Source organism: Rattus norvegicus, chromosome 3 (assembly GCF_021556685.1).
Source record: "Rattus norvegicus strain SHRSP/BbbUtx chromosome 3, alternate assembly SHRSP_T2T, whole genome shotgun sequence".
Lineage (NCBI taxonomy): Eukaryota > Metazoa > Chordata > Mammalia > Rodentia > Muridae > Rattus > Rattus norvegicus.
This window is the reverse complement of record NC_141536.1, coordinates 107,748,695-107,763,362: the sequence shown is the minus strand read 5'-3', so window position 1 is coordinate 107,763,362 and position 14,668 is coordinate 107,748,695. Positions and strand designations below refer to the sequence as shown.

Below are 14,668 nucleotides of genomic sequence, written 5' to 3'. Positions count from 1 at the left end.
CAAAGACTCTGCAGAATGGATGTCACTCAGCGGAGAGAAGGGACTGGGGAGGAGATGGGAAATAGGACACAATCCTAGACCATGTGTGTGGGACTTGCTATGCACACACGATGGAAGGGGAGAAAACTGTAGCTCATCCCAGCTAAACTTGTGCTTGGAAACCAGGCACAGTACTGCCACTAAGTGCTTGTGTCACTACTCACCGTGCTTGGGAGATCAGGAGTTCAAAGTTGAGGCCAGTCTAAACTATTAAAAAAAAGAAAGAAAGAAAGAAAGAAAGAAGGAAAGAAAGAAAGAAAGGAAGAAAGAGAGAAAGGAAGGAAGAAAGAAAGAAAGGAAGGAAGGAAGAGGAGGAGAAGGAGTAGGAAATTTTGCCAAACTACACCATGCCTTGATGATATTGTGTTAAGTGAAATAAGCCAGATCAGACACAAAGGGTATCTCCAGTCTGAAAATTCTTAGAGTCAGAGATTAGAATATCAATTACCTGGGTTTTCTGGAGAGAAGGATGAGGAGTTAATATTTAATATGGACAGTCGTAAAGATAAAGAACACAGAGATGAAGATGATTGTAGCTCCCAATGTGACTGTACCCAATGCTGCCAAGTTGTGTGCTTACAAAAAGTCAAAATGTTCATGGTGGCAGTCCATAACTTTAATTCCAGCACTCAGGAGGCAGAAGCATGAAGATTGCCACAACTTTGAAGTTAGCCTGGTTCACACACAGAGTCCCAGGCCAGCCTTGACTACACAGTGTGACTATCTTGAAAGAAAAAAAGAAATCTGATCAATGAATGAATACAACCAAGCAGTAATGGTTAAGATGATAAATGTTCATGCTGCAGTATTTGCGGGTGGGTGGTGCAAGGTGTCACTCTGTAGCCTAGGTTAGCCTGGAACTCATAGTCCTCCTCCTACTGTTCTAGCTATATATATATATATATATATATATATATATATATATATATATATATATATATATTTATATATATTTATATATGATGATAGCTATATATTTATATATGATGATAAAGAAACACAAATGTTGCGTGTACTCATTAACATTCTGCCTAGCTCAACACAGGAACATTTTGCATATTGCTTCTAATGATTTTGTAATTTCTTAAATTAATTTGTTGTTTGTTCGTGTTTTAAGTCAGAGCTTTTCTGTAGCCCTGACTGGCCTGGAATTCACTAATGTAGACTACACTGGCTTCAAACTCAGAGACACCTTCCTGCCTCTGCCTACCAGGTAGTGAGATGAAAGGTGTGTCCTACCACGTCCAGCTAATAACTTTTTAATTAAATTATTTTAAATTAAAATAGTTTTTAAATGAAAAATACTGACAGAGAAGTTCAGGAGGGCTAAGCCATTCTGTCTGGGCGGAGTCTGTTGTCAGGCTCTCAGGTGTTGGTAGGATTGCCCTGGAATAGTTTAGCCTGGTTCATAAATGACCTCAGCAGCCTCACTTCCCATCTTGTTCTCTCTGTCACCTTTTTGTTGTCTTAGCTTCTTCCCGAGGACTTGGTGTTGACAGTGTCTCAGTTTCTCCTGCTTTCTCCATGTTATTTAATTACGAGTCTCTGGACTGTTGGCAATGCTTATGATCAACATTGGGCAGAAAAAACATTCTGAAACCAAACAAAAGTGCTGCATTAACCATTGGGCAATTTGTCACTGCTAACATCTTTAGTTATGCAGACTGGGTTCAAATGGGAACTCCTATTACCTCGGAGACCTTGCATGATTTATTTTTTTTTAAGAATTATTTATTTTATTTATTTATTTTATTTATAAACACACTGTCGCTATCTTCAGACACACCAGAAGAGGGCATCAGTTCCGATTACAGATGGTTGTGAGTCATTGTGTGCTTGCTGGGATTTGAACTCGGGACCTCTGGAAGACCAGTCAGTGCTCTTAACCGCTGAGCCATCTCTCCAGCACAACCTTGCACGATTTCTTTATTTATTTTTTCATGTCCCTAAGCCTTGGTCTGCTCATCTGCACCTCTCACAGAGAATGATGCTATTAGGTGAGGTCCTGTTAAGCAGCACAGTATCTGCCCCATGATATATAGTAATAGATGCTACCAATTATGACACTGGTATGTGATTGGCCATGCTTTTGTAGGTTCAAACACAACAGAAGGCAGCTTAAGGGTTAGAACCAATGGTGGTTAATTATAAATATGCTCGGAATCCTTTACCGTCAAAGCTTAAATGGGATGTATGATTGTGTTCTTTTTTTTTCCCATCTTTATTAAATTGAGTATTTCTTATTTACAATTCAAATGTTATTCCCTTTCCCGGTTTCCAGGCCAACATCCCCCTAACCCCTCCACCTCCCCTTCTATGTGGGTGTTCCCCTCCCCATCCTCCCCCCATTACCGCCCTCCTCACAACAAGGGCTTCCCCTTTCACTGGTGCCCCTACTAGGATATTCATTGCTACCTATGAATTGGAGCCCAGGGTCAGTCCATGTATAGTCTTTGGGTAGTGGCTTAGTCCCTGTAAGCTCTGGTTGGTTGGCATTGTTGTTCATATGAGGTCTCAAGCCCCTTCAAGCTCTTTCAGTCCTTAATCTGATTCCTTCAATGGGGGTCCTGTTCTCAGTTCAGTGGTTTGCTGCTGGCATTCACCTATGTATTTGCCATATTCTGGCTGTGTCTCTCAGGAGAGATCTACATCTGGTTCCTGTCAGCCTGCACCTCTTTGCTTCATCCATCTTATCTAGTTTGGTGGCTGTATATGTGTGGGCCACATGTGTGGCAGGCTCTGAATGGGTGTTCCTTCAGTCTCTGTTCTAAACTTTGCCTCCCAATCCTCTCCCCTTTTAAAGAAGGAGTGAAGCATTTGCATTTTGATCATCCTTCTTGAGTTTCATGTGTTCTGTGCATCTAGGGTAATTCGAGCATTTGGGCTAATATCCACTTATCAATGAGTGCATACCATGTGTGTTTTTCTGTGATTGGGTTACCTCACTCAGGATGATATTTTCCAGTTCCATCCATTTGCCTTGAATTTCCTAAAGTCATTGTTTTTGATAGCTGATTGTGTAGATGTACCACATTTTCTGTATCCATTCCTCTGTTGAAGGGCATCTGGGTTCTTTCCAGCTTCTGGCTATTATAAATAAGGCTGCTATGAACATAGTGGAACATGTGTCTACGTTGTATGTTGGAGCATCTTTTGGTATATGCCCAAGAGAGGTGTATAGCTGGGTCCTCAGGTAGTGCAATGTCCAATTTTCTGAGGAACCTCCAGACTGATTTCCAGAATGGTTGTACCAGTCTGCAATCCCACCAACAATGGAGGAGTGTTCCTCTTTCTCTACATCCTCGCCAGCATCTGCTGTTGCTGGAGTTTTTGATCTTAGCCATTCTGACTGGTGTGAGGTGGAATCTCAGGGTTGTTTTGATTTGCATTTCCCTTATGATTAAAGATGTTGAACATTTCTTTAGGTGCTTCTCAGCCATTCGGCATTCCTCAGCTGTGAATTCTTTGTTTAGCTCTGAACCCCATTTTTAAATAGGGTTATTTGTCTCCCTGCGGTCTAACTTCTTGAGTTCTTTGTATATTTTGGATATAAGCCCTCTATCAGTTGTAGGATTGGTAAAGATATTTTCCCAATCTGTTGGTTGCCGTTTTGTCCTAACAACAGCATCCTTTGCCTTACAGAAACTTTGTAGCTTTATGAGATCCCATTTGTCGATTCTTGATCTTAGAGCATAAGCCATTGGTGTTTTGTTCAGGAAATTTTCTCCAGTGCCCATGTGTTCAAGATTCTTCCCCACTTTTTCTTCTATTAGTTTAAGTGTATCTGGTTTGATGTGGAGGTCCTTTTTTTTTTTTTTTTTTTTTGTTCTTTTTTTCGGAGCTGGGGACCGAACCCAGGGCCTCGCGCTTCCTAGGTAAGCGCTCTACCACTGAGCTAAATCCCCAGCCCCTGATGTGGAGGTCCTTGATCCACTTGGATTTAAGCTTTGTACAGGGTGATAAGAATGGATCGATCTGCAATCTTCTACATGCTGACCTCCAGTTGAACCAGCACTATTTGCTGAAAAGGCTATCTTTTTTCCATTGGATGGTTTTGGCTGCTTTGTCAAAAATCAAGTGACCATAGGTAGGTGTGTGGGTTCATTTCTGGGTCTTCAGTTCTATTCCACTGGTCTATCTGCCTGTCTCTGTACAATACCATACAGTTTTTTTTTTTTTTTTTTTTTTTTTATCACTATTGCTCTGTAATACTGCTTGAGTTCAGGAATAGTGATTCCCCTGGAAGTCCTTTTATTGTTGAGGATAGTTTTAGCTATCCTGGGATTGTGTTTTCTTTTTTTAAAGATTTATTTATTTATTATATATAAGTACATTGTAGCTGTCTTCAGACACAGCAGAAGAGGGCATCGGATCCTACTGCAGATAGTTGTAAGTCACCGTGTGGTTGCTGGGATTTGAACTTAGGACCTTTGGGAGAGCAGTCAGTGCTCTTAACCGCTGAGCCATCTCTCCAGTTCTGGGATTATGTTCTTATTTATTAAATTTAATACTTCTCAGATCCTCAGTGGAGTTTCCTGCCACCGAGGTCCAAAGCTATGCTTCCTATGGGCAACCATTTAGCACATTTAAAGGCTGGCCAGTGTGGGTTAAGCTGGCTGGGGTGCTTTGTTTGGAGAAATTTGTAAGGAAACAGGAGAAAAAGACTTGGCAAGCTAAGTCACATCACATTTACTTTTTGATTGGTTGAAATTTATTATTGAATTGTGGGAACTAGCTTGACGAGATTCTCTGTAGGTTTTCAAGATATTAGAGACAACCTGAGAGTAAATGGCTTTAGACTTCAGAGGAAAGGATTTAGGTGGGTTAACCAGGAGAAACATTTTCTGACAACGAAGCATGTTGAACCTTAAAGCAAGGTAACAGAGGATCTTGTGAAATTTTCTTCTCAGGGAGGGCTTTAGGCGGGGAGTAGAGGTGAAGCTGCAAATGGAGGTGCTGATGCTTCTTTGTAGGGGCATTAAAGCTGGGGTCACCTAGGTGGAATCACCTAGGCGTAGTCGGTTAGAGCCCAGGAGGTCACCATCCTGCCTGTATTTTCTTGTCTTCTTGGTTAACTCAACGACTAAATCACCACACTGCCTAACAAGAAGTTCACAGTTTTTCTTCCGAGTAGTTTTATTTTTAAAAACCTCTTGATTTAGTTAGTAGTGGGAATGGCTACTAGTAGGTTCATTTACTTTTAATCTTAATTTGATGTGCTCTTCTTAGTTTTATGAGTTGAATTTTCTTTAAGAATTATTTTTGGGGCTGGGGATTTAGCTCAGTGGTAGAGCGCTTACCTAGGAAGCGCAAGGCCCTGGGTTCGGTCCCCAGCTCCGAAAAAAAGAACCAAAAAAAAAAAAAAAGAATTATTTTTATTTGGTTTGTATGGGCTTTTGCTTGTATGTATGTATGTATGTATGTATGTATGTGTGTGTGTGTGTGTGTGTGTGTATGTATGTATGCATGTATGTATGTATGTATGTCTATGCAGTGCCCGTCAAGGCCAGATGAGAAGGTGGGATTCCCCGGACCTGCAGTCACAGGAGGTTGTGAGCCACTGTGTGGGTGGTGGGAATAGAACTTGGGTTCTCTGGAAGAGAAAGCCTTGCTCTTTCCAGTGCTTAGTTTCATGAGTTTTGACAGATACATTGTTTATAAACATCAAAATAAATAGAAAGACCTGGGTATTTATATCTCACTAGGGTAAGGAGAGATGCAGCACAAAGTTGGGGGAGAATAACAGCATGGTGTCCCTGAGGAGGGTTCTGTGGGGATCAGCATCAGTCTGCCTAGTCTTACACCTAAGTTGCCTCCTCCCTCTCACGCTAAGCAGACGGATACACCTAGTGCTCTGCTCTGGTTGATGTCGGCTTGAGGTGTTTTCTGATTGCATCGGTTTGATGTCTAGTACTCAGTAGAGAAACACAGGAGTCAACCATGAATGAGTTTAGGGTTAAGAAGTGAGATGTGTCTCTGTGATTTGGGTCATTTTTGCTCCACTTGTAAAACATTCCAGGACTGGAATTTTAGTCATAACAATAATAGATCCTCAGTTTTTCAGAACAGTTTCATTTAAGCTGATCTTTTTGTTCCCACAAGTAATGTATATGAAAACAGCATGCTTTGATTTTTGGGTTAGGAAAATATGATCACTGTAATTTATAGCAGCAGAGAGAAGATTGGCTGGTAGGATGTGCCTCTCTAAGCACATTAGCTTATTTCAAGTGCTAAACTGGGCATTTATAGAAGCTGAGAACCATGTATGGACTGTGCCTAAATAACTCTGAGTTTGGAGTAGAGAAAACTACCTCCATTTTAATGCCTTCTATGTATCTCCTTGGCACTGTGCTAGGTGCTTTCCCTGCTGACAGCTGCTAGGTTAGAATTCCAGCCCAGATCCAATGGCTATTTAAATTAAAATGACAATGAAACCACGTATGTATCTTGGGCTCAGTTCATTAATAGTTGTCACAGCTGCCACACCCTTTATAAGACCCTGACACCATAATTAGGATAATTAAATCTCTGGGCCTGGATCCTTTATGTCATTGAGTTAGTAGGGGTGACAGCTGTTCTCTTTGCTACTAGTTTGAGAATTACAATGCTCAATTCTTTCAATGGGAGGTGCAAAGCGTCTGGGGCTGCTGCAATCCCGTAAAAGGAAGGGCAGAGGAAGCTTGAAAGGGAGTGGGAACAAGAAGACAATGTAAAAACAACAAAATCAAAACTGCCAGAGACAGAGAGTGTGAAAATGGAGGCCCTTAAATCAGGCAGAGGTCTACTGAAGGGAACCTGATCGACACTGGCAAACCCCATAGATTCTTGTCTCTTCCATTTCACCATCTGAGAAATACTAGCTATCCTCAATTCTCCTCTTTGCCCTTTCTTTCAAAAGCCAGTATCCTTTTTCATGGAAGTCAATGAAGGGGCGAAACCCTCAAGTGTGAGTAGTGAGTACCCCCGACCTTCAGGCAGGGGTATTTATTTCATGTCCTCTTAATGTCCCTTTGGTTCAAGGATACTGTCATTCTGGCTGTATTAGGGGGAGGGCCTGCGACGTCCATGCTACCATGGAAACGCGCCGCCGTGTTCCTTTTCTTACGCGACGGGCGGGCACTTCTTCTCAGCCACCTATCATCCATAGAATTTCCTGAGTGGCAGACAACAGCAGCGAATGGGCGGCCTGATACTGCGTGACGTGACGGGAAAAGGGGGAGCTCGCGGCCAGTGGCGGCGGTGGCGACAGTGGCGACCTGGGGATCGACCTGGAGGGGCCTGGGCAGCGTGCAGAGACCTCTAGATCCAGCGCGAGGGACCTCCCGCCGGGATGCCAGGTAGTGCTGCAAGCGAAGCTGAGCGAGCTGGCTGCGGAGACCGGGCTGGCGGGCTTGAAGGGCTGGCCGCCTGGAGGGGGCGGGGTGGCAAGCATGGCGGCGGTGACGGGGACGGGGTTGGAGGGCCGGGGGAGGGGGTGGGGAGGCAGCCACCGCGGTGGTCCTGAGGCCGCGTGAGGGCCGTGGGTTTCCCGCCCGCCGGGGTTACGAAGAGGTCTTCCCCGAGCTCAGTGGCTACAGAACGTGGGGAGAGTTGTGTGGGGGATGGAAAGGGGCGGGGAGAAGAGGTGAGGAAGGAAGGGTGTCTGAGGGAAGGTGAAGAGAAAGGAGGGAGGGAGGGATCGAAGGATCCTGAGGCTCAGTGGTAAATAACGGAGAACCGAAGGCCGGGGAGGTAGCTGAGAAAGTACTAAGAGCAATTGCAAATGTGGGCTACTCAGAGGAGCCTTAGAATGGTCCCTTTCTCCGCTCTCACACTTCCGCCCATTTATTTAGTCTCAGATTGTGTGAGGAGGGCTCAGTAGGGTTACTCTCCGAACTGATCTTTTGTTATTCCATTCCAGGGGAGCAGATGGACCCTACTGGAAGTCAATTGGATTCAGATTTCTCTCAGCAAGACACTCCTTGCCTGATAATAGAAGATTCTCAGCCTGAAAGCCAGGCTCTGGAAGAAGATGCAGGTTCTCACTTCAGCGTGCTATCTCGACACCTTCCTAATCTGCAGATGCACAAAGAGAACCCGGTGTTGGTGAGTAAGTGATGCCGCTTTCGAAAATGTTTGAACAGAGTTGAGTTCTCATTTTTCTCCGACCCCCTAAACCAAACTAACCAGAAAACTAACCTGTTTAGTTGGTCATTATCTTTTGGATAAAGTTGGTGGAGAAATAAAATAAAACCAACGCGTTCACACACACACACACACACACACACACACACACACACACAGAGAAAAGTCCCTTTTGCACTACTTGGTGTACTGTGAGGATCTTATGTACTCGTATTTTCTAGGATATTATGTCAAATCCGGAACAAACTGTTGCAGAACAAGGAGACAGTAACAGCTCATTCAGTGAACATCTGAAAGAAAAGAAAGCGTCAGGTGAGCAGGTCTCCTTTGCAGTGTTCAAGGTCCTGTTGAGGCAGAACGGTTTAAACGTACAGTTGAGATTATGTGTAAGGAAGTCGAGTTTGTTATCTAGTGTACCGTAAGCCTTCAGAGACCCATGATTGGTTTGGTGTTAACCTACATTTCTGAGTTTGTATTAAAGTTTGGTGTCAAATGTCTTCTGTGCTAATGTCCCTTTACATTTCAGACCCTGTGGAGTCTTCTCATTTGGGTACGAGTGGTCCCATCAGTCAGGTCATAGAACGGTTACCTCAGCCCAACAGGACAAGCAGGTAAACTACTGTTTCAGTCAAAGGAACTGATTTCAGTTTATTATTCGATCAGCTCTTGTCTACCTGCCAACTCATTCCAAAGATGAAGAGATTGATCTTGTTTTGTGAGTTAGGAGTGGGATTTGGGGATTGTATTATTGCTTTGGGGTTGAGAGCTGGGATATCTTGTGAAGTAACACTTTGTGTAACTACAACTTCAAATTGTAATGTATACCCTAAAGAGTTTTCAAGTTTTACTATGTCTTATGCATATCACGATGACGGTGGCTTCTGTGTTAGGCCTGATACGGACTTCTGACATAATCTTAGTTAATTCTATCCGTAAGTAGTCGTGCAGTAAAGACATTGTCTACAGTGGGGATACTGATGGACAGGGAAGTTAAAGGACTTGCTTGACTGAGTTACAGGAGAGCCGTTCCTTCTCTTTCTTCCTACTGTTCTCAGGCTTCTGCCTAGTTCTTTTAAGGTCAGAGAGCACAGGCAACCTTAGCCTCTTGAGGAGGTAGGCTGAGGAGAGGTAGTTAAGAGAGGGATGCTGGCTTGATGTGTTTGCAACTGTTGCTTTACCTTAAAACAAAGTGCTTTTTCTGGTGTTTTATATTGTATTTGCACATAAGTTTTCCCTCAAGAGAAAATGGATCCTTTTAAACAGTCTGCAAACTAGTGGGCTCATCTTGGCCATAGAATAACCCTCATTAGGCTCATAATGTTAATATTTGAAGGAGTTTGAATTTAAAAATGGGAGCCTGGTATGGTCCTGTACAACTTTAATACCTGTGCTCCTGGGGCGGGAGTGGGTAAATCTATGTGGATTCAAGGCCATCCTGGTCTACAAGTAGACTTCCAGACCAGCCAGGGCTATATAGTGAGGACCCCCCCCAATAAATAGATAGATAGACAGACAGACAGATAGATTTCTAGTAACTTGCACTTCTGGCTTTTTGGTTTGCTAGTCCTTAATGTCTACAGTTTGCCATAGTCCCTGGAACTCACTATTACAAGTGGCAGGGCATTCTTTGCCATTTGTCGTGACGCTTATTCCTATACCCAAGGTGTTTCACTTATCTGTGACTGTTTTGTTTGTTTAGTTTTTGAGAGACAGTCTCATTCTGTCATCTATGCTGTTCTGGAACTCTGTGTTGTGCGGTCTGACCTCTAATAGTGTTAATCCTCCGGTCTCAGCCCTCAGTTGCTGAGATGATGGGTGAGCCATCATTCCTGGTGCCACTTACCTGTTTGTTATCTTTCTTTGCTTTGGTTTATAATGTCTTTGAGGAACACATGCCTGGTGCAGATGTGCTTTTCTGGCTTGTAACCTGGGGTGCATGGTAGAGACAAGAACTGGGCATACTCAGTTGTGAATACAACAGTACTGTTTGCCGTGTTCCATGCTGCTTTCTGTTTTGAAATCAATGTGCTGCTTGTGGTGTGAATACAGATTTTGTGGTCATGGTCAATAGATGTACCATGACATGTACTTTAGAGGGCTTTGTTATCACGGGGCTTGTAACTTAATAGGGGAGACCCAGTCATTACCTCAGTCCTAGGTTATAATTATCATTACAAAGAGAACAATATATAAATAACCCAATTGAGAGTAAAGGAATACGTCTTTGAGGAGTGAAGTCTAAACAATAAACACAAATGTGTTAGTCCCTGTTCAGGAGTTGAGAAGCTGCCATGCCATGTGAGGGAAAGATCTTTCCAGAGAGTAAATTTCATGTGCAAAGGCCACAAAGCTGGGGAGAATTTGAGCCTGATTCCAAAAGAATGAAAGTTTTTCAGAGCACAAACACACACACACACACACACACACACACACAAATACACATACACAAATGCACATAGCACACACATATACTCACACAGCATACATATACACAGTAACACATGCACACACAGTACATATACACACAGCACACACTCAGTACACACACATACATTGGACACATATTTTGAAACAAAAACTCTGCTTGGGAAAACTTTTCTGTGTCATAAATCCCACCCCCCCCCCAAAAAAAATCTTGTTTTACCCAGTTTCTGACGATATAAACAGATGTTCCTGCAATACAGAATGGAAGGAATGTATGTATTTACATTTTCTTGTCAAAATTTTAAAAATTGTTTTTTGTGTATGAGGGGGCAGATACATGTACTGTGGAGGGATGGGGTAGCTTACAGGGGGGAATCAGGTCTTCTACCATGTGGAGTTTGGGGTTCGAACTCGGATCAACAGGCTTGGCGGCAAGTGTCTTTACTGACTGAGTCATCTTCCTGGCCCCAAATAGTGTCATTTTAAAGATTCATTTTTATGTATTTAACTTTTTGAGTTTTTGTTTATTTCCATTTTATGTGTAATGGGTATTTGCCTGTGTGTTTATGTCCTGTGCACAACACGTAGTGAGTGCCCTGTGAGGCCAGGAGAAGGTGTTAGATCCTTTGGAACCTGAGGTACTGATGGTTGCCAGCTGGGTGCAAGGAATTGTTTGACCCCAGTCCTCTGGAAGAGCAGCCAGAGCTCTTAACTGTGGAGCCCTCTCTGTAGTCTAACATGTTTATTTTCATGTTTCATTAAGAGCTTTGTGTATCTATCAAGCTGTCTACTTCTGAGCTATATCTACACCCCCCCGTGAACATATTTAAATTAGGGTAATTGTACACTCACGCACTATTGTAAGAAATAACGCAGAGCTCATTGTGGTAGTACATGCCTGTAAATTTAGTAATTGGGAGGCGGAGGCAGGGGGACCACTTTGGAGTTTGAGACCAGCTTGGGCTACATAGTGAGTTCAAAAATAACCTAGCATACATAGTGACTCTATCTCAACAAACAAATACTATATAGATATGCAAGTGTATATGAATGTTTTTTCTATTAGCATAACTCCTAGCAGGCCCATCAAAGTGTTTCTATGTATCTGAGTAGTCTTTCAGAGAATATCAGATACACATTATTCATAGATTGAATCATATCTTTCTAAGTTTTTGACTTATAAATAAAACTTATAAATACTTGTGTAAATCATTTTTTTATGTCTTTGTGTATATGTGTGTGGGTGCATGTGAAGGTCAGAGAGGACAACTTGATTTTCGTCTTGTACCGTGTGGGTCCCAGGGATTGCATTAACGCAGGTTGTCAGGCTCAGTGTGTGTGCATAAGTTTATATGTGTATTTACACAAAGGTCAGGAAGATTGCTCAGCAGGCAAAGGCACCTACCTTTTCTTTCTTTCTTTTTTTTAGAGCGACAACTCACTGTATAGCTCTGGCTGGCCTGGAACTTGCTATGTAGGCCAGGGTAGTCTTCAATTCACAGATCTGCCTGTTTGCCTCCTGAATACCGATTAAGGTGTGACTACCATGCTTGGCACTCTGCAAATTGTTTATATGAATCTAGTCTTTCATTTCTTTAATAATGCCCAGGGTTTTGTTTGGCTATGTTGTAGTTGCACTAGTTTTTGAACAAACTTCTAGAGTGTTCTACATCCTGTATGACATCCAACAATGTATAAGTGTCCTAATGTCTCTTCTCACCAGCTGTTGATGTTTTCATTGTTGTTGTCTTTTGGGAAGCTCAGGGTTGAATGTAAAGTTTCAGTCATGCTAAGCAGTGTTCTGTGACTAGGTTATAGCCCCCTCACTGTTTATAAATTACAATAGAAACAAATTAAAAATATATTTTGAAAGTGTCTCATGTATCCCAGGTCAGCCTCAAACCCCCATCTTGATGTGCAGTTGAGGATGGCCTTAAACTTTTGATGCTCCTGCCTGTCTCTCTATTACTGGAAATGCAGGCATGCATCACCTGCCTCATTTATGTGGTGCTTAGGGTGGAGTCCTTAGCCTTATGCACTCTAGGCAAGCACTTTCCCAGCTGAGCCAGCCCTGCTAAGTGTATAGTAATATCGCATTGTGGTTTGAATTTTTGTTTTCCTAATGGCAAGTGAGGTTGAACTTCTTATGTGCTTCTTGCCATCTGCTATCCTCTTCAGGGCAAATGTCTGTTTATGTCTTTTGCCCATTTTTAAATTGAATGATTTATTTTTATTTACTCCCCCACACATCCTAGGAGTTGAGCTTGAGGATTTGCTCCTGGCACGGCTCTTTACTGCTGAACTATGTCCCTAGCCCTATTTCTTCTGGGGGTGGGGGTGAGGGTGGGGGTTGGGGGAGGGTTGTCTGTGTCTCTCTGGCTGACCTGTAATGTTCTCTGTAGCCCAGGCTGGTCTCAAACACAGAGATCTGCCTGCCTCTGTGTCTGGAGTGCTGGGATTAAAGGCATGAGCTACCACTGTCTGGCCTTCATTGTGTCTAGAGAAGGCTTTGAGGATTCTGAATGTAGTCCTTTGTAGCTGTGTTGGTTTGGTTTGTAAGTATTCTCACTGTGTAGCTTTTCTTTTCATTCCTTTGTAAGGTTTTTCACAGAGCAAATTTTATATTTTTAATGACATTTATTAAGTATTTTAATGGGATTGCATACTAGTTTATTTTAGAAAGTTCAGGGTAGAAGTGGATGAGGAGCGAGTGAGATGGAGATATGAAAATAGGATTTGAAGATGGGAGTGTGTGTGGAGCGTCAGCAGGAAGGTGGAAATGACAATTCGGGTCTTGTTTGAGCAGCTAGAGTGGAGTGGTTGTTGAGATGGAGAAGACTGAAGGAGAGACCGTTGGGTTGTAGATGGGTGGAGACCCATTGGAAGTGGAGCGATGAACTGGCCGTTCATGCGCTGGCTGGGGAGCTGCATTGTGGAGTCATCTGGATAGTGCTGTAGGTAAAACTTTGGGAGCCAGGGGTGGTGGTGCATACTCATGACTCCAGTGTTCTGGAGGCTGAGGCAGGAGGATCATGTTGAGTTCAAGTCAGCCTGAGTTACATACTAGGCTAGCCTGGGTTATCCAGATTTAAACTTTCTTGTTTGTTTGAATTTTGAGACAGGGTTTTCCCATGTAACCCTGGCTGTCTTGGAACTCTTTCTGTAAACCAGGCTGGCTACCAGGCCAGGCTGAGGACATTTTCTTAATTAGTGGTTGATGGGGAGGGCCCAGTCCTTTGTAGGTAGGGCTACTTCTGGGCTGGTGGTCCTGAGTTCTATAAAAAAGGAGGCTGAGAAAGCCATGGGGAGCCAGTACGCAGCACTCATGGGCTCTGCATCAGCTCCTGCCTCCACTGCCTGGCTATATTGAGACTTTTTTATTTTTTTTTTAATTTTTTTAATTTTTTTTTTCGGAGCTGGGGACCAAACCCAGGGCCTTGCGCTTGCTAGGCAAGCGCTCTACCACTGAGCCAAATCCCCAGCCCCAGAGACTTTTTTAAACAAACAAACAAACAAACAAACAATCCAAAATGGTTCTGAGTGAGGCTTGAATACAGCTGGAGAAGAGGTCCAAAGGCTAATCAATCAAGCTCACCTCCACTTAGATATCAGGGACATAAGGAAGGGTCATCAACAGACAGAAGGCTCAGGTGTGTGGTTTTCTTTACGTTTAAAAAGAATTGGTTCGTGTGTAGACAGTGCATGCCATGGCCTGTGTTTGGAGGTCAGTACGGCTTGTGGAGGTTGGTCCTTTTATCATCTGAAGGTTAAAATTCAGGTCGCTACTTCCACTATGAAGTTTCAGAGAATGAACCCAAGTAATACCCAGTGAGCCATCTTACTCCCAGAGATTTTCATTTTATTTATTAAGCCAGGTAGTGGTGACACACACCTTTAAAACCAGCACTTGGAAGCCAGAGGCAGGCGGATCTCTGAGTTTGAGGGTAGCCTGGTCTACAGAAGGAGTTCCAGGACAGCCAGGGCTCCACAGAGAAACCTTGTCTTAAAAAACAAAAGCACGTTTATTTTCACTTCTCATTAAGTATATGTATCTGTGACAGTTCGTGTGTTTGGAGCTAGT

General features: G+C 43.1%; 1 protein-coding gene across 6 annotated transcripts in view; it reads left to right on the top strand.

Annotated features, from left to right (window-relative positions):
• The first annotated feature begins 7,240 nt into the window (after positions 1-7,240).
• The window catches only part of Tp53bp1 (tumor protein p53 binding protein 1), a 73,357-nt gene continuing 65,929 nt past the window's right edge, over positions 7,241-14,668 (top strand). For 5 of the 6 annotated variants that reach the window (XM_087650930.1, XM_087650929.1, XM_087650927.1 and 2 more), the window contains exons 1-4: positions 7,265-7,376; positions 7,940-8,124; positions 8,385-8,475; positions 8,690-8,774. Coding sequence is in view for 4 of the 6 variants with exons in the window: in XM_087650927.1 (XP_087507053.1) it covers positions 7,370-7,376; positions 7,940-8,124; positions 8,385-8,475; positions 8,690-8,774 (368 nt within the window). In the remaining 2 variants the exon portion in view is untranslated. 6 annotated transcript variants of the gene reach the window in all.